Here is a 26541-nt window from a genome sequence, read left to right on the forward strand (position 1 = left end):
CGGTATTTAAAAGGTGCGGGGGGAAAAAAAGCATGCGTAGCTAACGCACCCCTTTGGCCGCCAAACTCTAAATCTAGTCGTATGTGATTGTAAAAATATCATCTTTACTAACTTTTTGATACTGTTCAATTACAGATAATTGGCGAATGGCCTCTTCAATATAATACTGCTGGTCTAATATAACCACGTTTCCCCCCTTATCGGCCAGCTCTATGACCAACTCTTTGTGACCAATTCATTAAGGGCAGTACGTTCCTTGGGAGTAAGATTATCGTTAACAATACCTGTCATTTGAATTTTTCTAATCTCTTCAGAGACGTTCTGCACAAATATTGAAATATTTGGTATTGAGGAAAAGGTAGGCATGTACATGGACCTCTTCTTATAGCCAGTTTTAGGTTTAATTTCAGTTCTACCTTTACTGTCTTGGTCATTTAGTAAACTCTCCAAATTGTTCACAGCTTACCTATCCCCTTGGCTGATTAAAGCAATAGTTTTTCTTGGTGCCATGATTTTCTTTAAGGCCAGTTTACGGGCAAAGAGGTGTAAATCCTTAGTTACCTCAAATAAATCTACACTAGGACTGGGGCAAAAACTTAATCCCTTTTCTAATAATTTGATATGTTGTAAATTGAATTTAAAAGAGGAAAGATTAACAATGTTTGTGCAGTTTGTGGTGGGGGGATTACCTATTAGGGACAGCTGTTCTTCACCTAATTTTACCGCAACCGGTTCCTTGACATCATGTATTGACCCTGTTGTCTCCTGTTGCTTCTCTGTCCCCACCTCTCCTGTCCTGCTGTACTCTTCTTATGCCTTCTCCTCCCTCCACCTCTTGATTTGATTTTTCACCATCTGAGTCAAAATCAGAATTGTCTGTTCCTGAGTCGTAGACAGTTTAGAAGTTACTGGCATAGAACAGGTTAAACAACATAGAAGAGGAGGTAATATAGATACTATATTACTTAAAAAAGAAACAAGATGGATTTTTAACCTACAAACATTATCCCCAACAGGACTAAATGAAAAAATGGAATTTGCCTCTTTCTTACCAAAGATCTTATTTGGTTTGCCCTCTACCCCATTTACATGTATTATTTGCACTCCCTCTTAGCACTATGTAGCCATTCTGAACAACCCAGAATCTTTCCAGCACTCATTGGGTTAATATGCATTTGTATTACAATGAAAATGTTGTACTATTTCTACACATGTAGATTACAGCTTGTTATAATATGAATTAAATGTCCTCTATATTAGGTATATTGTTCTAAATAATAATTTTTTGCTTTAGCTTTTAGCACTTTGAATGTATTATCACAAAATTTGTTTGTCCATGTCATATATGTTGTTTGTTGTCTGCTTTGTAAATATCTAATTGGCCCTCTTATGCTAACTTCAAAAACGCTATTGATCATTCTCTCTAATGGATTATGCATGGTAAGAAAGTTAGCACTTTTGAAAATACAGGCCATTTGAATCAATCAGCTGGACTGTGACAAATTCATCTCACATTATTTTTTCGGCCAATAAGAGGATTGCCAGTGCATGCTACGCTATCACCCGGAAGAAGCTCCTTGTTGCCTGTGTAATGGAGTGAAACGCGCAAGAGGATGCGTTGGTGTGCAGCGACCGACTTGTGGGATCCCCCCACTATATTCTGCTGTGGTTTACCGTGTGGAGGTGAAGTGAGGCATTTCTTGCCCTCTGACTAGCTATAGTAAAGGTAGTATACCTGGAATTCTGTCACCGGTGGAGTTGGCAGTCTCGCTAACGGCAGTCCACCTTGTTATCATCCTGGTTAGAGCTCATGTGGCTACCCCACACTGGTCACTACTTTTTTAACTGTCATATTGAGCGTTTCCTTGCCTGCATTCACAATTACAGCTTTTGCTTACTAACACATGCATGCTGAACTGTTTATAACTTTTCTTACTGCTGAACTGGGCATTTTTATGGAATATCATATCTTGCCTGCATCAAGCTTATTTGACTATTAACCCTTAATCATCAGCCTGTTCCATCTATGCATTTCCATGCTTAACTGTGTACTATTTACTCTTTAAAGCTGATTTTTTTTTATGGTGCACCAAATGTATTTATTTAGACGGTTAAGTAACGCTCTAGTTGTTGTGAAGGACTCATGTCTCTTTGTCTATATATCTTCATGTGTGTAGTCACATATTTGTTTACATACTTGTTTACATATATGTTGGATTTTATATATTTACATTTTATTTGCATATTACCCTTATTGTCTCTGTAAATTATTATAGATAGTGAGTGTGCTTTACTCATGGCCTTTTGGACGCACCTTATACCGGTGCATCCACTTTTCTTATATACTTATTTTTGCATATAACATTTCCAGGCTGCACCTCATTTAATAAAATGTTATTAATAATACCATACATCATAGTTGAGATAGTTTTTTTTTGTTCACCGCTTTCGTGTACTTTATAAGATTTTTTTTCTTCTCTTTTTAAGTTTGCCCAGCTGTAAATCGGATAATACTGCTAATAAATCTGATGAGGTGAGTAAAATCATAAGGTCAGTTATTGGTAGTAAAGCATGTCCATGGGTGTCCACATAAATTTGTATAAGGGGGGGGCAAAACTAAATCAAAATGATGATTATCTAAACCACTGATTTAAAACTCCAATCCAGTGTCTGTTCATACAGTACCTCTGTCAGCAACAAACTCACATCCTATCAGACCTATGGCCTTTAAGCCCCTGTGTTAGCTGCATTCTAAAAATCAGACCTCGGATTAGACTCAAAATACTAGTTTAACTTTATACACATACACATAAAGAGACTCACACTCGTATACGTACACATTTAATTACACACACACATATACTTACACATATAATTATACACACACACACACTAACTAAAAACAATTACACACAGAGATATAGTTACACATGCACACACAATTACTTACACATATAATTACACATATAATTACACATACACACACACATACTTACTCATATAATTACACACACACATATACAGGTGAAACTCCAAAAATTAGAATATCGTGCAAAAGTTCATTTATTTCACTAATGCAACTTAAAAGGTGAAACTAATATATGAGATAGACTCATTACATGCAAAGCAAGATAGTTCAAGCCGTGATTTGTCATAATTGTGATGATAATGGCTTACAGCTCATGAAAACCCCAAATACACAAGCTCAGAAAATTAGAATATTACATACAATCAATAAAACAAGGATTTTACATAGAACAATATTGGACCTCTGAAAAGTATAAGCATACATACTGTATGTACTCATTACTTGGTTTGTTCCCCTTTTGCAGCAATTACTGCCTCAATGCGGCGTGGCATGGAAGCTATCAGCCTGTGGCACTGCTGAGGTGTTATGGAAGACCAGGATGCTTCAATAGCGGCGTTCAGCTCTTCTGCATTGTTCGGTCTCATGTCTCTCATCTTTCTCTTGGCAATGCCCCATAGATTCTCTATGGGGTTCAGGTCAGGCGAATTTGCTGGCCAATCAAGCACAGTAATCCCACGGTCATTGAACCAGGTTTTGGTGCTTTTGGCAGTGTGGGCTGGTGCCAAGTCCTGCTGGAAAATGAAGTCCGCATCCCCATAGAGCTCGTCTGCGGAAGGAAGCATGAAGTGCTCCAAAATCTCCTGGTAGATGGCTGCGTTGGCCCTGGACTTAATGAAGCACAGTGGACCAACACCAGCAGATGACATGGCTCCCCAAATCAACACAGACTGTGGAAACTTCAGACTGGACTTCAAGCATCTTGCAGTGTGTGCCTCTCCATTCTTCCTCCATACTATGGGTCCTTGGTTTCCAAATGAGATGCAAAATTTGTTCTCATCAGAAAAGAGGACTTTGGACCACTGAGCAACAGACCAGGTCTGTTTTTCTTTAGCCCAGGTAAGACGCTTCTGACATTGTTTGTTGTTCAGGAGTGGCTTGACAAGAGGAATATGACATTTGAAGCCCATGTCCAGGATCCGTCTGTGTGTGGTGGCTCTTGATGCACTGACTCCAGCCTCAGTCCACTCCTTGTGAAAGTCCCCAACACTTTTGAATGGCCTTTTCCTGACAATCCTCTCCAGGCTGCGGCCATCCCTGCTGCTTGTGCACCTTTTTCTTCCACACTTTTCCCTTCCACATAACTTTCTATTAATGTGCTTTGATAAAGCACTTTGGGAACATCCAACTTTTTTTGCAATTACCTTTTGAGGCTTTCCCTCCTTATGGAGGTTGTCAATTATGGTTTTCTTCACAACTGTCAGGTCAGCAGTCTTTCCCATGATTGTGATTCTTACTGAACCAGGCTGAGAGACAATTTAAAGGCTCAGGAACCCTTTGCAGGTGTTATGGCTTAATTAGCTGATTAGAGTGGGACAATTTGAGCCTAGAATATTGCACCTTTTCACAATATTCTAATTTTCTGAGATTGTGGATTTGGGGTTTTCATGAGCTGTAAGCCATAATCATCACAATTATGACAAATCACGGCTTGAACTATCTTGCTTTGCATGTAATGAGTCTATCTCATATATTAGTTTCATCTTTTAAGTTGCATTAGTGCATATATAATTACATATACACAAACTAACTCACACATATACTCACACACACACATATATATATATATATATATATATATATATATATATATATATATATATATATATATATATATATATATATATAAAATATAAGAGGGGGCAAAACAAAATCAAAAGGATGATTATCTAAACCACTGATTTAAAACTCCAATCCAGTGTCTGTTCCTGCAGTACCTCTGTCAGCAACAAACTCACATCCTATCAGACCTATGGCCTTTAAGCCCCTGTGTTAGCCGCATTCTAAATATCAGACCTCGGATTAGACTCAAAATACTAGTTTAACTTTATACACATACACATAAAGAGACTCACACTCATATACGTACACATATAATTACACTCATATAATTACACATAAACACATATACTTACTCATATAATTACACACACACACACACACACACACACACACACACACACACACATAATTGCACATATAATACACACACACAAACACATATATACTTACACATATAATTACACATACACACACTAACACACATATACTTACACATATAATTACAGATACACACACACACACACACACACATACTTACAGATATAATTACACAAAAACACACATAATTACACATAAACACATACTTACACATATAAATACACATTATTAAACATAAACACACAGATCCAATTAGACATGATTACACATATAATTACATATACACCAATATAATTACACATACACATGCTTACACACACACACAGACTTACACATATAACTACACATACGCACACATAGACTTACACATATAACTACACATACACACACCTAGACTTATACAAACACATGTTTGCACACACATTCATATTTACACACACACTGATGTTTATATAATAACTAGATTTAATGTCACTTACAAATATAACCCTAAAGGAAGGAAAGGAGGCTTCAAGCTTCTGGAACATCAGAGACCTTGCACACAGATATGTGGAGCTTGTAAAATTAATACATAACATGTTCCAATTAAGCACCTAGTAAAATAGATATGCTTTATTGACAGTGCTTTTTTTAATGTAATGGCACCAGGTTATTTCTAACACTAATCACATACTTTGCTGGCTTCAATTCACATTGGAGTGACCTGTCCACAGTACTTTAATAACGCCTATATGTACATGAGATACATATGATGGCACATGGACTTCCTAGATATTATATAAATGACTTCCTTTTATAGTGGGACTTAAGCTACAGAACTACATCTCTACTATCTGTAGTTGTACCACTCTAATTATATTAATAATATTTTCCATCACAGTCTATTATATACTATCAGACATAGTTAGTGAGAGACATTCCTGCAAATATCTATACTTCGGTTGAGAATCCTTTCTATATTTTTATATTCAAAGTCACCTATATATCCAGATGGCTTAAAGGGCCTTGATACCCAAATGTTGAAACACTTCAAAAGTGATGCAGCATAGCTGTAAAAAACTGACTAGAAAATATCACCTGAAAATCTCTATGTAAAAAAAGTAGATATTTTACTTAAAAATGTCCTAAGTATTCACACCCCATTGTAAGGGTCTTTAAGCAGTAAATCAGTATGCCTATCCCGGGACAGGCAAAGGAGTGAGCCACGTACACACTCATGTTATTTCCCTATTCAGTTTAAGTAGGTTTACTGTGAAATCTCATGAGAGTTAAGTGAAATCTCATGAGATCACAGTAAAAGAGTTAATGACCTCAGCACTGTTGATACTGATGGCTGCAGTTCATTTCCTTATATATTTTTTCCCCTGCAGCTGGACAGCAGCTGAAGTATAACTTTTTACACGGAACTTGTGAGGAAAAATATCTTCCTTTTTTACATAGAGATGCTTAGGTGATATTTTCCTACAGGATCCTAAAGGATTTTTCCTTTGTACAGTTATGCTGCATCACTTTCAAGTTATTTAGCATATGAGTATTATGTCCCTTTAAAGTAGAAATATTAAAGCTGATATAATAAATAAGTCTACTCTTCCAGCCTCGGTTAGTACCTTTTTTTGTACTGCAAGAGGCTGCTGTAATCACACCAACCATTACTCCTACTGAAAAAGTCAGTTTGCATTCACAACAGTAAAGTGAAATTGTTTCCATATCTTTAAACTTTGCCACACAATTAAAAACAGATATTGAAATTGTTTCCATATCTTCAAACTTTGCCACACAATTAAAAACAGATATTGCTGGGGGCGGAGCCTGGCCAAGCAGGGTAATGGCCGCACATTACCTAGGCTCCGTAGCTGAATTCCTCCCTAAGAGGTTATATTGCCAAGTTCCTGGCATCAAATGTACTCCACAGGTCACCCTAAATACTTCTGAGTGACCTGGGATTCTCGCCACCTACCGCAGCTTGTGCGGACACAGGGCACAGAGGACACTGTACCGGAGCAGACCGCGACACACACACGCGGCACCTGAAGGGGCTGGGAGTTCCGTTAGCCCTTCAACACGATCAGTCAGCAGCAGACACAATTAAATTGACGACCGGAGGTATCGGAAAGGCTCTATACCAAGGCTCTGCACGGATCTTCACACCGGGATTCATCAGACTCCACACCTCCCACCAACCTCTGTTAGTGCCAAGAGCTTATTGTGTCAGCTACGGGGTGCTCTGTGATGCCCTGTAAGAGAGCAACTAAAATGGAGAAGCCACTAAAATCCACAACTCTCAACCAATAGCTGAAAGCTGCAGACCCTCAGATAGAAAATGGGTCTGACCCTCATAAAAAAACACACCCAGGCATCAGTTAATGAACCACCCTCTGACACTGGAGCATTTATTACCAAAGAGGACCTTAAAACACTGTCATCCAAGGATGATATTAAAGAAGTTCTTAAAGGGAAGGTCAATTTTAACTAAATGCACAGCACCTATGTAAACCTTATAATCTATCTATTATAGTCGCTAACATTATTTATTAAAAAAGTCCATTATTTATAATAAAATTTGATATATATATAATACCGCCGTTTCGTATGTTTACTCCTCCCCCGCTCCACTTCCTTCTTTGGCACTAGTGATGTAGCGAGCGTTTCAACAAGCCCGCCGCGTCACTTCCAAGCTCGTGCACAACACCATTTTCAAAATGCGCGTGCGTAGTTTAGCCGCATTTGCGCATGCGTAGCAATTTGAAGGACGTAGCAGTGTTACATTGTATTCACACAAAAGTAAACAATAATTCGTTATTAATACACATAAGCTAATAATCAATGTAAAAACATATACGTATTTTGCTGCATCTTGTGACATATTTACCCGTTTCGATGAGTACAACAGGCAATGTTATTTTATTATGCAATCATACAGCGGAATACGCATGCGCATATCATGTACGAGCATGAAGTCGGTGACCAGAGCAGCAATTACACGCATGCGCGATAGTTAAAGATGTTGTGCGTAAAAAGGGGCAGGACGCCCCGGGGGAAGAAAAGGAATTGACTAGAACATTTAGAAAAACTGTCAATCAAATGTGGGAAGATATCGGGCGGAGAATTGCGGTAAAACGGAGGGTAATTTTAAATTAAAAATTAAAATGACACAAATATTTTTAACGTTTTTGATGAATGAACATCATGCTGATTTTACATGTACTTGATAAAAGTGTAAACGAGTCACCCGGACTTGACCTTTACTTTAAAGAGTTCAGAGGTTTATTTGGCGAACTGCGCAGAAATATCACACAGATCAAGCAAAAAGTGTCTAAACTCGAAAGCATGCAAACGATGCTGTGTGACAATGTGCAACAATCGACTAAACAATTACATAACCACAAAGAAACCATTAACTTTTTACTGGATAAAGTCGAAGACTTTGACAACCGCAATAGAAGAAACAATCTAAGGATAAAGGGGATCCCTGAATTCATAATACCATCCGCCCTCCAGGGTTGCCTGCAGGATTTGTTCCGTTCAATTAATGGAACCCCAACTGTGCCAGAGATGACCTTAGAGAGAGCCCACAGAACCTTGAGCCCAAAGCTGGCAGCTAAAGGACCTCCACGATATGTAATGGTTTGTTTTTTAAACTTCCGGGACAAAGAAGAGGTGCTGAAGAACATCAGGGCGAAATCCACTATCACTCACGCAGGCATTACTATCCAGATATTTTCAGATATCAGTCCAGCCACTCTTCAAAAGCGATGAGAACTCAGATTCATTACTGATGTGCTCAGGTCTGCAGGGATCCAATACCACTGGTGCTTCCCGGTGAGCATAATTACCACAAAAAATAGTGAAACCATAATATACCGCTCCCCCGAGAATCTCCACAAGCTTAACGAGAAATTGGGCTTAAAAATCGCCTTTCCCGACGCAGATTCCGAAAATACAAGATCTTCTCTTCAGCTTCAGGCCGATAGTAACCAGCTCACCACTTCCACGCTAGGATGAGGTATTGTACATTACCTACTAAGCTGTTCCACCACTTCTTGTCAGCTTTTGGGTGGTATGCCAAAGACTCTACCTTAAGAATACAATAAGACTTTGTTATACTTATGTGTTTTTTCCCCTCTAGAGACTAGCTTAAGAGACTTGTGAAATACAGCAAGTACGTGTCATGATTTATATGTGTGTGTTTACCTTAGGTGCTTCTGTTTCTTTCATGTAATTAGCAAGAGTCCATGAGCTAGTGACGTATGGGATATACATTCCTACCAGGAGGGGCAAAGTTTCCCAAACCTCAAAATGCCTATAAATACACCCCTCACCACACCCACAAATCAGTTTTACAAACTTTGCCTCCTATGGAGGTGGTGAAGTAAGTTTGTGCTAGATTCTACGTTAATATGCGCTCCGCAGCAGGTTGGAGCCCGGTTTTCCTCTCAGCGTGCAGTGAATGTCAGAGGGATGTGAGGAGAGTATTGCCTATTTGAATGCAATGATCTCCTTCTACAGGGTCTATTTCATAGGTTCTCTGTTATCGGTCGTAGAGATTCATCTCTTACCTCCCTTTTCAGATCGACGATATACTCTTATATATATACCATTACCTCTGCTGATTTTCGTTTCAGTACTGGTTTGGCTTTCTACAAACATGTAGATGAGTGTCCTGGGGTAAGTAAGTCTTATTTTCTGTGACACTCTAAGCTATGGTTGGGCACTTTTTTATAAAGTTCTAAATATATGTATTCAAACATTTATTTGACTTGACTCAGGATGTTCAACATTCCTTATTTTCAGACAGTCAGTTTCATATTTGGGATAATGCATTTGATTCAATCATTTTTTCTTACCTTAAAAAATTTGACTTTTTCCCTGTGGGCTGTTAGGCTCGCGGGGGCTGAAAATGCTTCATTTTATTGCGTCATTCTTGGCGCGGACTTTTTTGGCGCAAATTTTTTTTTCTGTTTCCGGCGTCATACGTGTCGCCGGAAGTTGCGTCATTTTTTTTACGTTCTTTTGCGTCAAAAGTGTCGGCGTCCTGGATGTGGCGTCATTATTGGCGCCAAAAAGCATTTAGGCGCCAAATAATGTGGGGGTCTTATTTGGCGCTAAAAAAATATGGGCGTCACTTTTGTCTCCACATTATTTAAGTCTCATTATTTATTGCTTCTGGTTGCTAGAAGCTTGTTCACTGGCATTTTTTTCCCATTCCTGAAACTGTCATTTAAGGAATTTGATCAATTTTGCTTTATATGTTGTTTTTTCTATTACATATCGCAAGATGTTCCACGTTGCAACTGAGTCAGAAGATACTTCAGGAAAATCGCTGCCCGGTGCTGGAGCTACCAAAGCTAAGTGTATCACTTTTGGTATCTGTTCCTTCAGCTGTTGTTTGTATTAAATGTTATGACAAACTTGTTAATGCAGATAAAATTTCCTTTAGTACTGTTACATTACCTGTTGCTGTTCCGTCAACATCTAATACTCAGAGTGTTCCTGATAACATAAGAGATTTTGTTTCTAAATCCATTAAGAAGGCTATGTCTGTTATTCCTCCTTCTAGTATACATAAAAGTCTTTTAAAACTTCTCTTTTTTCAGATGAATTTTTAAATGAACATCATCATTCTGATACTGATAATGGTTCTTCTGGTTCAGAGGTTTCTGTCTCAGAGGTTGATACTGATAAATCTTTAAATTTAAGGGTATGGAGATTGAACGCTTGATTCTTGGTCAAAGAGGTTTCTCTGACTCTGTGATTAATACTATGTTACAGGCTCGTAAATCTGTATCTAGAGAGATATATTATAGAGTCTGGAAGACTTATATTTCTTAGTGTCTTCTCATCATTTTTCCTGGCATTCTTTTAGAATTCCGAGAATTTTTTTACAGTTTCTTCAGGATGGTTTAGATAAAGGTTTGTCCGCAAGTTCCTTGACAGGACAAATCTCTGCCCTTTCTGTTCTTTTTCACAGAAAGATTGCTAATCTTCCTGATATTCATTGTTTTGTACAAGACTTGGTTCGTATAAAACCTGTCATTCAGTCAATTTCTCCTCCTTGGAGTTTGAATTTGGTTCTGGGGGCTCTTCTAGCTCCTCCTTTTGAACCCATGCATTCATTTGGACATTAAACTTCTTTCTTGGAAAGTTTTGTTTCTTTTTGTTGTTAGAGCTTTGTAATATTATGTTGAAGCTACTAAGTCTTTCCGAAAGACTTCTAGTCTATTTTTCATCATTTCTGGTTCTAGGAAAAGCCAGAAAGCTTCTGCCATTTCTTTGGCATCTTGGTTGAAATCTTTAATTCATCATGCCTATGTCGAGTCTGGTAAAACTCGGCCTCAAAGGATTACAGCTCATTCTACTAGGTCAGTTTCTACTTCCTGGGCGTTTAGGAATGAAGCTTCGGTTGATCAGATTTGCAAAGCAGCAACTTGGTCCTCTTTGCATACTTTTACTAAATTCTACCATTTTGATGTGTTTTCTTCTTCTGAAGCAGTTTTTGGTAGAAAAGTACTTCAGGCAGCGGTTTCAGTTTGAATCTTCTGCTTATGTTTTCATTAAACTTTATTTTGGGTGTGGATTATTTTCAGCAGGAATTGGCTGTCTTTATTTTATCCCTCCCTCTCTAGTGACTCTTGCGTGGAAAGATCCACATCTTGGGTAGTCATTATCCCATACGTCACTAGCTCATGGACTCTTGCTAATTACATGAAAGAAAACATAATTTATGTAAGAACTTACCTGATAAATTCATTTCTTTCATATTAGCAAGAGTCCATGAGGCCCACCCTTTTTGTGGTGGTTATGATTTTTTTGTATAAAGCACAATTATTCCAATTCCTTATTTTATATGCTTTCACACTTTTTTCTTATCACCCCACTTCTTGGCTATTCGTTAAACTGATTTGTGGGTGTGGTGAGGGGTGTATTTATAGGCATTTTGAGGTTTGGGAAACTTTGCCCCTCCTGGTAGGAATGTATATCCCATACGTCACTAGCTCATGGACTCTTGCTAATATGAAAGAAATGAATTTATCAGGTAAGTTCTTACATAAATTATGTTTTTTAGTTCATAAAAAAGGCCAGGCTGACCTATGAAACACTGTTAGAATATATCTGGGATCACTCACATTAGATACAACTACTTGGCTAAATCTACACCTAGAACAACACCTAAGTGATTTTCTCTTTAATGATCCCTACCTCCACCTTACAGCAAGATATCGCAGGAATATATAAATGTTAAACAATGTTAGGACTAAAGAAATACTAACTTGCAAAGCAAGTTCATGACATGATTTATATGTTTTATATGTGTAATTGCATTCTACATGCCCTTGTTATTAGTTTAAAAAAAGGCCAGGTTGGCATATGACACACTGGTAGTTTACACTTGGGACCGCTGGCATATGACACAACCACTTAGACAAAACTCATAACCAGAACGATACCTAAGTGATTTACCCCTTGCTGACCTCTCTCTCTGTTTCATAGCAAGATGTCTCAGGCGGTTAAACAAGATAAAAGTTGCCACAAATAAAGACATGTTAATTTGTAAAAGAAAATGATTGTCAGTGATCACCATAACATGCTTATAACATGATCTTAAATTTGTACGTCTACGGATTACTATATTTATTACTTGTTATGTATGTTTGTGTACAGTTTATTTACATAACAATGTTAGCATTGCAAGCATCATAGCTTTTGAGGCTAACTAAATTCCATATGGACTTATTGCACACTGTTAGAATACACTTGAGACCACTCGTATATGACACAACCACTTAGCCAAGATTCACAATTAGAACAGTATTTAAGTGAATTACTATTTAGTGGCCTCCTTCCCCGCCTCACAGTCAGACATCTTAAACGGTTGAATATGTTCAATGATGGCAGGAATAAAAAAGTTAACTTGCAAAAGGAAAAATGCTAGTCAGTGGTCTGTTGTCATTATAACAGGCTTACCACCTGTTCTTGCATTTACTTGTCTATGGTTCTCTATATTTATCAATTGTTAAGTATATAAGTGCTTAATTTATATACAGAAAAATGTTAGCATTGCCCCTAGCAAAATGGCTTTTGTGGCTAATTAAATCTACAGATCCCAGAGATAGACCATACCATTGCGATTATGGGAGTATCATTTGCCGATCGACAAATACACCCTAAATGCACAAACTTAAAGGACTGGGAACTAGATATGACTATCCTACTATTTCAATATATTCCAAATGACCCCATGGGGAGGAAAGGCTCACTCCTCCCTTTCTTCGTAAGTAACCCCATACACCCCCCTATCCCTTAGGTTATAAACCTTTTTTTCCATTCCCTGTAAACCTATTCACACACTTTCTCCACTTGTTTCACTTACCTTCTTTTCTCTTCTCACCCCCCTCTTTTTTTTTTTTCCTTTTTTTTTTTTTCCTTTCTCCCCTCCTACACCCAGTCCCTTCCTTACCCATGGCATATAAAACACTCACATGTATAACTATAAAAGCTAAAGTCTTGAACAGCCCAACAAAACGTAACATAGTTGTGAGGGACCTTCACAGACTCGGGGGAGATATAGTTCTTATTCAAGAATCCCATTTCAAAACGGGGCATAAACCAAAATGGCACTATAAAGATTTCCCACTCGCCTTTTTTGCTTCAGGGCCAAACAAAAAAAATGGGGTTGGCATTTTGTTTAAACACTCTATTCCATTTCAATTATTCCACATAGACAAAGACTCAGAGGGCAGATTTATCATATTGCAAGGGTTACTTTATGGGCGACCTATCACAATTGTTAACACATTTCCCCAACAAAGCTCAAAGAACCTTCATGAGAACACTCTCAAATCACATTCTAGATCATAAAAAAAGGCTCACTCATCGTGGGTGGAGACTTTAACGTCCCTATGGATCCCAAATTAGACACCTCGGGAGGAACCTCAACGATACCTAAAAGAGATCTCAAAATGATTAAACACCTTCTCAGAGACTTAGCCATTCATGATGTCTGGCGACTAATAAATCTGACCAGAAGGGACTACACCTTCTTTTCGCACCCCCATCAAGTCTACTTCCGCTTAGATTACTTTTTATCGACCCCACAATACAAAGCGATTCACTTTGTATTGTCTGATGAAACGACCAGGAGAGTGATCGAGAAATGCTTTACAAAAATAAAAACATTCTTTTAAGTAAAGATCGGAAGTTGCCTTGGTTTTTACCCAGTGGTATTGGTGAATCAAACAAAGATCGAACACCTTCTGCAGCTGTGCAGGATTGAAGCACCAGCGGGGATTACCACAAGCAGAGCCGGGTCCAGTGTACTAGCCACTGTTAAGTGCTAGCCTGCTATTTTGCACTGGTCAAAGTACAGTGCCACTTCATCCGGTAAGCACATTTCTTAACAGCACATTTTCACTTGTCAAACATATATATCTTCTAACAGTTTTCTCTACACTCCGGGATCAAGAGGAGCAGCCTTTTTTCTGATATTTACTACAAACATTACCATCTCACGGTCAGAAACATTTACCAACAGATTTCAGTCCGGTTTCATCTATGAACTTATGGACTTTGTATCATTATATTATCTTATTGTCTAGCGCTCCTTTTTTCCCCTCCTGGGATTCTATTTTCATACTACAGACATTGCCCATCCCATTACCCAGACATTACATCACAAGTCTTCAAAATAATATGGCAAAAGCTTAGACCGCATATTCCAAAAAGTACAATGTTCCTCCCTAGACTTAGGGGTAGATTGGGTGTACCGAATATCGAACTATACAGACAGGCAACATTGTTGCAGCATTTAATGGAATGGTGCTACAACTCAGTTGATAAAAAATGGATCCAGCTGGACACCCTTCTTCAAAACGCTCTTCACCACATATTAAAGAAGTTATCGTGAAAAAATAATGGAAGGGAACAAACTAGCACAAAGAGAGGGCCTCGTCGCGAGTGATAGGGAACCTCCTCCCTCGTAGTTTGCCTACACAGGACTGGCACACTTCATACAAACCCACAAGCAAAGGGATGACTTCAGTCACCCTTTCACCAAATTTGAAAATTTATGTATGCAACAAACTCAACCCAGACACATCTTGTCAAAAATTTATAACATACTACTAACTAATAGCTGTACAAAATATCTCACTTTTACTTATAAATGGGCCAGGGATCTAGACAGACAGATCAGCCGAGAGGAATGGGAGTTTTCCTTAGCCATAAGAAGGCCACAATTTCCTCCAATATCATAGAAATGAATTTCAAATTACTGGCGAGGTGGTACTTAACCCCTACCAGAATACGTCACATCTATAAAAAATAAGTAATGGGGGTTTTGGCGGGGATGCAGGGAAGAAGCAGATCTGATGCATATATGGTGGTCATGCAGGGGACTGGGTTCCTTTTGGTCGGATGTGGTCTCTGAGATAAATACCACTTAACATACAAATGCATTATGACCCCAGTATCCTTCTCTTTCTTGATGTACCTAAATTACGAAGCAAACCTATAAAAATTGTATATTATTTTAAACAGCGCCAAAGCCCTTATTCCCCAGAAATGGAAATCCAGCGAGGTTCCCACACTAGACACATGGAGAGGACAGGTCTCTTCGCTACTTCAGTTAGAAAGATACCAATACATGCAAAATGGAAAAATAGAAATATATGAGGCGATGATGGAACTCTGGAACCCCCCTCCTACTCATTAGACTGTGACTGTCCCCAAATTACTTGCCATCCTCCCCTACACCACCTTTCTCCTTCCCCCGCTCCCCCCCCCCTTTTTTTTCGTTTCCCCCTCATTCACCCTTTAACCTCTCTCTACTCTTTCCTCACTCCTAATTGTGCTCATATAGCTGCAAGAAATGATATATACCAAGTAAATTTACATATCCAACAGATAGGCTATCTTGTAAGATTTATTATTTATTAACTAATGTTAAAAAGATGTTTGGTGCAATAATTTCATTGATGTTCGAAGCCCCATGTTGGGTCTTCTTGCTTGATTTATGTTGTTATTCTGTTATTATACTTTTTACTACTGATAGAAAATTCAAAACTGAGCTTTGGTACTCTCAAAAAAGAGAACAAGAAAGGACTTTCTAATTAATCTCCCCCCTTGGGACCAAGAGGACATTCATCACCTTGGATAGCGGATCTGTCCATATTAATTTGGCATCTATGAAAGTCTAGTGAAACCTGTAACATGTTAATTATGTATAATCTCATAACTTCTTGTATATTTCAAGCTCAATAAAAACCTTTTAAACAAAAAAAAACAGATATTGCTAATCTTCCCACTAAAGCAGATTTCCTTCCTAAAATAGGGAGAGTCCACGGCTTCATTCCTTTCTATTGGGAAATACAACACCTGGCCACCAGGAGGAGGCAAAGACACCCCAGCAAAAGGCTTAAATATCCTTCCCTTCCTTAGTACCCAAGTCATTTTTTGCCTTTCGTCAAGTTAGGAGGTGGCAGAGATGTGTCAGAAGATTCGGAGAGCCCTGAAAAAGGGTATCTGCCCTTCAAGATAGGACTGGAGTTTTAAGTAGTCATGTCAACCTCTCAGTGAGAGTATTGTTGAAAGTTAGAGTCTTGAGATGCAGGGAAAGTTTTTTTCTGCAAAACCATCCACACTACTGCTAACAGCTCCTAAGCAATCAGTGTTGACGAGTTTCACTGCCTGCTTTCTCTCACTCAAGTCCATGTCAGGAGTGCTGCTATAAGACTGTTACACTTGAGAAGCTGTGTTCTGTTCCACAGCATGGATCCTGGAGGTAAGATCATTTCAATTTTTACACATAAAACGCTATAATGGTGACATTATGGCTCCTTTATACCTCGATAGGATCCAGGGTTAATATCCTCTGAAGGGGGTTTATTGAACAGTTGGGGTTAATTAATCCGTGTATTAATTAGTTACATGCTGCTTTGTGTGATTTTTTTTCCTGGGCTGATAGACTGTGTGTTTTTTCGCTGCAACAAACAGGTTTCACTTTCATTTTTGAAAGTGTTGCACAGCTCCTTTTACTTGCTGTACTTGTAATAGCAGGGGAAGTACTGTCTTGCACTCCATGTAACCGGGTGTGCTCTATGTTCATTTTCTCTATTCCGACTGAGACTTGAACCTGAGGAGAGCGTTTCCTCTGTTAACTGTCTGGGTCTAGGAGGTGGTGAATGTCCCAGCCATTAGGAGTATAAAGGTGCAGTTTTCTATAATTAAAAAAAAAGTTTTTATTTGTGTCCGTCCTGTGGTTATAACCTGAGCTATGGAGGACTCTGACATGTTAGAAGGTACTCCTTCTGTACTAAATCATACCTGTTTATATTGTGAGGAGGCTGTGGTTTTCCCGCCCGCTCAATTATGTTCCACATGCCTTATCACCATTGTAAAGTCTAAGAAGGGAGACAAGCCTGCTAAGGCTCATAGTCCCTATGAGCCGTTTACCTCCCAGGACTCGGCATCCCGTGAGATTACTACCTTTGCTACATTATCCACTCCACATGCAGTTCCCCATAGCACATCTAATCCTCCATCCGGAGGGGACCTTCTTCCTGCGGACTTTGCTGCGCAGTTACAATTGGTGGTGTTTGCGGCCCTCAGTGCATTACCTCGCTTTAACAAACACAAGAGAAAGGTTAAACATAGCCCTCCTGACTGGGATTCATCTAAATATTTATCGGATTTTGCTATTATGTCCCAGTAATCCGATAATGAGTTAACCTCTGTAGCTTAAGAGGATGAACTTTCTGGGTCAGACTCCTTAGCGTCTAAGCCTCTCGCTGCGCAGGAACCGTTTTTTAGGTTTAAAATTGAGCACTTGTGTTTTTTATTAAAGGAGGTTCTGTCTACGTTAGAGGTTCCAGAGGCCACGCTACTTGAAAAACCTATGATACCTAAATTAGACAGAGTTTGCGAAGACCGGAAAGTTCCTTTGACTTTTCCTGTGCCGGTTAAGATGGGAACATTATTAAGAAAGAATGGGAAAGAATTGGTGGTTCTTTTTCCCCCTCGTCTACTTCTAAAAAGTTGTTCCCGGTCCCGGACTTTCAACTGGATTTGTGGGGCTCCACTCCTAAGGTGGATGGTGCTATCTTTATGCTTGCTAAACGTACTACTATAACTCTTGAGGATAGTTCTTCGTTCAGAGAGCCGATGGATTAGAAAATGGAAACCTTTATGAGAAAGATGTTTCAACATACGGGTTTTTTGTTTCAACTTGCGGCTGCAGTTGCTGGAATAAATCCAAGCATAATAAGAAGCCCGCCGAAAACAAATCGGCATGAAGGGGCGGCCCCCGATCCAGGATCAGATCATGAAGGGGTTAGACTGTCTCTTTTTGCAGATGCCTGGTTTAAGGACTACAGGATCCGTGGGTCCTGATGGTGATATCTCAGGGAAACATGATAGGCTTCAAATATCATCTGCCAAGGGGCAGATTCCATTTCTCGAATCTGTCTACCAGACCAAAAAAGAGAGATGCCTTTCTAGGGTGCGTTCGGGATCTCTCCTCCTTAGAAGTTGTTGTCCCGGTGCCTATCGAAGAAAGAGGTCGGGGGTTGTAGTATTCAAACCTTTTTGTGGTCCCAAAGGAGGAGGGAACTTTCCGTCCATTTCTGGACCTAAAGTGCTTAAACAAATTTCTCAGTGACCCTTCCTTCAAGATGGAGACGATAAGGTCCATCCTTCCTTCAATTCAGGAATGCCAGTTTATGACCACTATAAATCTGAAGGATGCTTACCTTCATGTTCCAATCCACAGGGAACACTTTCAGTTCCTGTGGTTTGCATTCCTGGACCAGCACTTCCAGTTCATTGCCCTTCCGTTTGGCCTATCTACTGCTCCGAGAATCTTTACAAAGGTTCTGGGGGCTCTTCTAGCCGTTGCCAGAACTCAGGGTATTGCAGTAGCCCCGTACTTGGACGATATTCTGGTGCAAGCACCATCCTTTCGTCTTGCGGAAGAATTCTTGAAGTCCCTTCTTAGTCGTCTTTGCTCACATGGATGGAAGATAAACTTGAAAGAGAGTTCCCTTATCCCAAGTACCAGGGTGGAATTCCTAAGTACTATAATAGACTCCATATCCATGAGGACATTTCTAACAGACCAGAGACATTGCAAGCTAACTTCGGCATGACTTGCCCTCTATACCTCTTTGAGTCCCTCTGTGGCTGTGTATGGAGGTGATTGGTCTCATGGTGTCCTGCATGGACATCATTCCTTTTGCCAGGTTCGGTCTCAGACCTTTACAAGTTTGCATGCTGAGGCAGTGGAACGGCGATCATTCAGATTTGTCTCAACAGATTGTATTAGACAGCTGGTCGAGAGAATAGCTCTCTTGGTGTTGTGCTTCTTAAGACCATCCTGGGAGATTGTGACTACGGACGCAAGCCTATTCAAATGGGGAGCTGTTTGGGTGCCAGGAAGGGACAGGGGTTGTAAACTCAGGAAGAGTCCTCTCTCCCGATCAATATTTTGGAACTACGGGCAATCTTCAAGGCCTTGAAGGTTTGGCCACTTCTGGGTTCGTCCCAGTTTATCAGATTCCAATCAGACAATATAACCTCGGGGGCTTTCATCAACCATAAAGGGGGAAGATGAAGTTCCTTGGCGATGAAGGAAGTATCTCAGATTCTGGAGTGAGCGGAGGCCCACAGCTGTTCGCTGTCAGTGATCCACATTCCAGGTGTGGACAACTGGGAAGCGGATTTTCTCAGCAGACAATCCTTCCATCCTGGGGAATGGTCTCTCCATCCTGAGGTGTTTGCAGAGGTATGTAGCAAGTGGGGGATGCCAGAGATAGATCTCATGGCATCCCATCTCAATACCAAGCTACCCAGGTACGGATCGAGGTTGAGGGATCCCCAAGCAGATCTAATAGATGCACTGGAAGTGCCCTGGAGGTTCAAACTCGTATATTTTTTTTCCCCTTCATTACCTCTTCTTCCTCAAGTGGTGGTCTGCATCAAGCATAAGCGGGTATCCGTAATCCTAATAGCTCTATTGGGGCCGCGAAGGACGTGCTTCACGGATCTATCTGTGGAAGTTTTCTTGTTGCAGAGACCTGCTGATACAAGGTCCTTTTGTTCATCAAAACCTAGATTCTCTGAGACTGATTTTGAGGAGATTGAATCGGCATGAAGGAGCGACCCTCGATCCAAGATCAGATCATGTAGGGGGTAGACTGTCTCTTTTTTTCAGACACCTGGTTCAAGGACGTACAGGATCTATGGGTCGTAGATATAGGAGGTTTACATCAAAAAAATAAATTAAAAATTAAACTTTATTAGATATATTTTAAAAATTGGTACTCTAAAATCCACTAGAGAATAAAGGGTTAAACAGCGTGTAAAGCCCTGGGAATTATCACCAGGATTACGTAGTATTTAGAGGTAATGGTCAGGTATTTATTAAGGTTGATAGTGGGAGACCAGAAATATGGTCCCTATAGTTTGTTCAATGGTACGCTTGGGCAGTCTAAGTCAAGACTTAAACCACTCAATTGTGTTATAAGTTGCAAACAGAATCAGTTATCATATTATACATTTAGATCATGTGCAATTATACGCCACTAGATTAATCTGTATTCTAATGGTAGAGGGTGCTTGTGATTCCTATTGCAAGTTATTAACCAATCAAGTAGTAGTTCAACTATAGCTTATTCGTACGGATTTTTAAATGAGTTACCCCCAGTTTGGTGTATCATACCACAGTACAGATTGCACTGGGGACAGTGTGCTGGATCTTGAGAGGGTCTCAATATTAGTATAAAATAGCGTAATTATTTTTCTATGTATTGTAATACACTAGAGACTCACTTGTTACGTTTTATATTGTATTTGCTGAGATAGTGCAGGGTAACAATAGCTCCTCATGTAGCTAGGCATTGGGATAAATTGGTTCCCAAAACTGAATATTCTGTCTGGTAACCTTTAGTATTGAATGGCTATGGTGGTCCGTTAAGTGTATTGATACACGTCGTATTCGCACCGCTATAGTAATCTTCCTTATATGCAGCTCTTTTAACGTATATATGGGCTTTGCCTTTAATATATATCTTGTGTTAAGGGATTACACATAATGGTTACACAATGTTACTATATACTGTAATTGTTGATAACTGAGGTATCTCTGCTGTGGTGACCAACAGTTGCTTTCTAGTAAGCTGATTTTCTTTACTAGTAGACTCTAAATGCGTGCTGTATTAGCAGTATCTCTTTGTATTTGTTGTTAACTTGTTAGTTAAGTACATTTGACGGGTACTTGATTTATGTGAGTCTATTTAGCAATCTCCTATCTGAGTAGGCTATGTAGAACTCCTGCCTCCCCTTAGGGTTGTGATTATATAAATGTGATTATATAAATGGGACATCATTTTCCTAAGAAGCTTATGATGCGCATATATTACGTGATTTCTAGTGATTAGATAACATCATGTATATGAGCAGTATAAAGTATATATCGGTATCAACAGTTATCCATATACATCTAGAGACTTTGTAACATTTTATCAGTTATATAGTCGTTTGTGTCTTCTAATTGTAACATAAGCTTGCCATAGTACCTTATGTTGTATCAATATGTGCTGTGTGTCTGGTTGAATTATACAGTTTAGGTAAGTGCTGATAGTTATTTTGTAGCGATGTTACCCCAATCTTCTGCAGTATTATTTCTCCTGCAGATATACGTTGTCAGCTGCTTTGCAATATTCTTTCATAAATAGTAGGTAGCTAATGTGTTACCCTTTTTATACGTGTCTGCTGTATTTAGATTTGGGCTCCCACTGCCTGACCTAATTAATCTGAATATACACGTGTGTCAGCTCGTAAAGCCCATATATACATTAAAGGAGCTGCATATAAGGAAGATTACTATAGCGGTGCGAATACGACGTCTATCAATACACTTAACGGACCACCATAGCCATTCAATACTAGAGGTTACCAGACAGAATATTCAGTTTTGGGAACCAATTTATCCCAATGCCTAGCTACATGAGGAGCTATTGTTACCCTGCACTATCTCAGCAAATACAATATAAAACGTAACAAGTGAGTCTCTAGTGTATTACAATACATAGAAAAATAATTACGCTATTTTATACTAATATTGAGACCCTCTCAAGATCAAGCACACTGTCCCCAGTGCAATCTGTACTGTGGTATGATACACCAAACTGGGTGTAACTCATTTAAAAATCTGTACGGATAAGCTATAGATTAACTATTACTTGATTTGTTAATAACCACAAGGAACATGTTGCAATAGGAATCACAAGCACCCTCTACCATTAGAATACAGATTAATTCTAATTAATGGCGTATAATTGCGCATGATCTAAATGTATAATATGATAACTGATTCTGTTTGCAACTTATAACACAATTGAGTGGTTTAACTCTTGGCCTGACTTAGACTGACCAAGCGTACCATTGAACAAACTATAGGGACCATAATATTTCTGGTCTCCCACTATCAACCTTAATAAATACTTGACCATTACCTCAATATACTATGTAATATACTATGTAATCCTGGTGATAATTCCCAGGGCTTTACACACTGTTCAACCCTTAATTCTCTAGTGGATTAGAGTACCAATTTTTAAAGTATATCTAATAAAGTTTAATTTTTAATTATTTTTTTTAATGTAAACCTCCTATGTCCATATAGCTCCTCCCTTAGCTCAACCCCCAGTCGTTCTCTGTGCCTGCTTAACTGCTAGGAAGGGCAAAGGGAGTGTGGTGACAAAAATGTTAGTTTTTATTTTCTCAAGCAAAAGTTTGTTATTTTAAATGGTACCGGTGTGTACTATTTACTCTCTGGCAGAAAAGGGGATGAAGATTTCTGCAAGGAGGATGATGATCTTAGCACTTTGTAACTAAGATCCACTGCTGTTCTCACAAGGGCTGAAGAATACAGGAAAACTTCAGTTGGGGGAACAGTTTGCAGGCTAAACTGCATTAAGGTATGTTCGGATTTTTTTTTTCTAGACAGACTGTTATTTCTAGAAAAGGCTGGCAATATCCCCATGAGGGAAAGGTAAGCTGTATTCAGTAAAAGAGGAATCCAAGATTACATAAAGGGCTCATAGTTACTGGTGACACTAATAGGAAAAAACGTTTTGGTTTAATTACAAATAAAACGTTTTTTGAGGGGACTTTAAGGGGTCTTTGTGGCTTGTTTAAGGGTTATTAACCCACATGGCTAGTTTAAGAAACACTCTGTGGTGTTTCTTTTAGGCCCCATAGCATCGAGTGAGGTGGGAGGGGCCTATTTTCAGTTGCACAGTTTATTTACCTCAGAAGCATCCAGCTACTTCTCCAGAGATTCCTGCTGTATTTGAGAGCTGTAAAGAGGGTTTTTCCCCCCACAAATCGTTTGTAAAGGGCAGGTAGGCGCCACAGCAGAGCTGTGGCAAGGTGCTGAATGTTATTTTAACGTTTTTTTAAGTTTTTTCAATCCGGTTTTTACATTAAGGGGTTAATTGTTTATTTGCATAGTGGTGCAAAGTTACTAAGGCTTTATGATGCTACTGTAAAAAATTCGTTTTGTTTACTGCTTTTGTACACTGTTTTGCAGAGTTTGTGCAGCTTTTTTTCTCTTAAAGGCACAGTACCGTTTTTGTTTAAAGTGTTATTTTCTTTGATTAAAGTGTTTTCCAAGCTTGTTTGTTTCATTACTAGCCTGTTTAACATGTCTGACACCAAGGAAAATCCTTGTTCTATGTGTTTAGAAGCCATTGTGGAACCCCCTCTTAGAATGTGTCCCACTTGCACTGATATGTCTATAAATTATAAAGAGCATATTTTAGCACTTAAAAATATTGCAATAGATGATTCTCAGTTAGAAGGAAATGAGGATTTAGCATCTAGCTCTCGCCAAGTATCACAACCAGTAACGCCCGCACAAGTGACGCCAAGTACCTCTAGTGCGTCTAATTCATTTACTTTACAAGACATGGCCACAGTTATGAATAAAACCCTCACAGAGGTTTTCTCTAAACTGCCTGGTTTACAAGTAAAGCATGACAGCTCTGGGTTAAGAACAAATGCTGAGCCGTCTGACGCTTTAGTAGCCGTATCCGATATACCCTCACAATGTTCTGAAGTAGGGGTAAGGGATTTGTTATCTGAGGGAGAAATTTCTGATTCAGGAAAGACGCTCCCTCAGACAGATTCTGATATGACGGCCTTTAAATTTAAGCTTGAACACCTCTGCTTATTGCTCAAGGAGGTATTAACTACTCTAGACGATTGTGACCCTATAGTGGTCCCAGAGAAATTGTGTAAAATGGACAGATACTTAGAGGTTCCTGTTTACACTGATGTTTTTCCAGTCAATTAGAGGATTGTGACTATTGTTACCAAGGAGTGGGATAGACCAGGTACTCCGTTCGCTCCCCCTCCTGTTTTTAAGAAAATGTTTCCCATATCTGACACCATACAGGACTCGTGGCAGACTGTTCCTAAGGTGGAGGGAGCTATTTCTACTCTATTCTAAGCATACAACTATACCTATCGAAGACAGTTGTTCTTTCAAAGATCCTATGGATAAAAAATTAGAGGGTCTCCTAAAGAAATTTTTTGTTCATCAAGGTTTTCTTCTCCAACCTATTGCATGTATTGTTCCTGTAACTACTGCAGCTGCTTTCTGGTTTGAGGCTCTAGAAGAGGCTCTCCGGGTGGAGACTCCATTAGAAGATATTATGGATAGAATTAAGGCCCTTAAGTTGGCTAATTCTTTCATTACAGATGCCGCTTTCCAAATCTAAATTAGCGGCAAAGAATTCAGGTTTTGCAATTTTAGCACGCAGGGCGTTATGGCTTAAGTCCTGGTCTGCTGATGCGTCATCAAAATCTAAATTGTTGAACATCCCTTTCAAAGGAAAGACCCTATTCGGGCCTGCACTGAAAGAAATTATTTCAGACATCACTGGAGGGAAAGGCTATGCCCTCCCTCAGGATAAAACAAATAAGATGAGGACCAAACAAAATAATTTTCGTTCTTTTCGGAACTTCAAGGGTGGTCCCACTTCAGCTTCCCCTGCAGCAAAGCAAGAGGGGAATTCTGTCCAATCCAAGTCAGTCTGGAGACCTAACCAGGCTTGGAACAAAGGTAAACAGGCCAAGAAGCCTGCTGCTGCCTCTAAGACATCATGAAGGGGTAGCCCCCGATCCGGGACAGGATCTAGTAGGGGCAGACTCTCTCTCTTTGCTCAGGCTTGGGCAAGAGATGTTTACGATTCCTGGGCTTTAGAAATTGTGTCCCAAGGATATCTTCTGGACTTCAAAGACTCCCCCCCAAGGGGGAGATTTCACATTTCTCAATTGTCTGCAAACCAGACAAAAGAGAGAGGCGTTCTTACGCTGTGTAGAAGACCTACATACCATGGGAGTGATCCGCCCAGTTCCAAGAGCGGAACAAGGGCTAGGTTTTTACTCCAACCTGTTTGTGGTTCCCAAAAAAAGAGGGAACTTTCAGACCAATCTTGGATCTCAAAATTCTAAACAAATTCCTCAGAGTACCATCTTTCAAGATGGAGACTATTTGGACTTAAAGGATGCGTATCTTCACATTCCTGTTCACAGAGATCATCATCAATTCCTCAGATTCGCCTTTCTGGACAGGCATTACCAGTTTGTGGCCCTTCCCTTCTGGTTGGCCACGGCTCCCAGAATTTTCACAAAGGTGCTAGGGTCCCTTTTGGCGGTTCTATGACCGCGGGGTATAGCAGTGGCGCCTTACCTAGACGACATCTTAATTCAGGCGTCGACTTTCCAGCTAGCCAAGTCTCACACGGACATCGTGTTGGCTTTTCTGAGATCTCACGGGTGGAAGGTGAACATAAAGAGTTCTCTCGTCCCTCTCACAAGAGTTTCCTTCCTATGGACTCGGTAGAAATGAAAATATTTCTGACGGAGGTCAGAAAATCAAAACTTTTAATCACTTGCCGAGCTCTTCATTCCATTCCTCGGCCATCAGTGGCTCAGTGTATGGAGGTAATCGTACTCATGGTAGCGGCAATGGACATAGTTCCTTATGCCCGCCTACACCTCAGACCACTGCAACTATGCATGCTCAAACAGTGGAATGGGGATTATGCAGATTTATCTCCTCAACTGCATCTGGACCAAGAGACCAGAGATTCTCTTCTCTGGTGGTTGTCTCAGGACCACCTGTCTCAGGGAATATGTTTCAGCAGGCCAGAGTAACTCATAGTAATGACAGATGCCAGCCTGCTAGGCTGGGGTGCAGTCTGGAAATCCCTGAAAGCACATGGCTTATGGTCTCGGGAGGAATCTCTCCTCCCGATAAACATTATAGAACTGAGAGCGATATTCAATGCGCTAGCTGCGGCCAAATTCATCAGATTTCAGTCGGACAACATCACGACTGTAGCCTATATCAATCATCAAGGAGGAACACGGAGTTCTCTAGCGATGATGGAGGTAACCAAAATAATCCGATGGGTGGAGGATCACTCTTGCCATCTCTCAGCAATCCATATCCC

The 26541-nt window shown here is 39.7% G+C and overlaps 1 protein-coding gene across 2 annotated transcripts in view; it reads left to right on the forward strand.

Moving 5' to 3' along the window:
- Positions 1 to 26541, forward strand: part of LOC128660608 (uncharacterized) — a 559105-nt gene that overhangs the window by 342751 nt on the left and 189813 nt on the right. For both annotated transcript variants that reach the window (XM_053714534.1, XM_053714535.1), the window contains one exon: positions 2488 to 2533. In XM_053714534.1, coding sequence (XP_053570509.1) covers positions 2488 to 2533 — 46 coding nt within the window. The remainder of the gene's footprint in view (positions 1 to 2487; positions 2534 to 26541) is intronic.

Source organism: Bombina bombina, chromosome 5 (genome assembly GCF_027579735.1).
Source record: "Bombina bombina isolate aBomBom1 chromosome 5, aBomBom1.pri, whole genome shotgun sequence".
In the NCBI taxonomy this organism is placed as follows: Eukaryota; Metazoa; Chordata; class Amphibia; order Anura; family Bombinatoridae; genus Bombina; species Bombina bombina.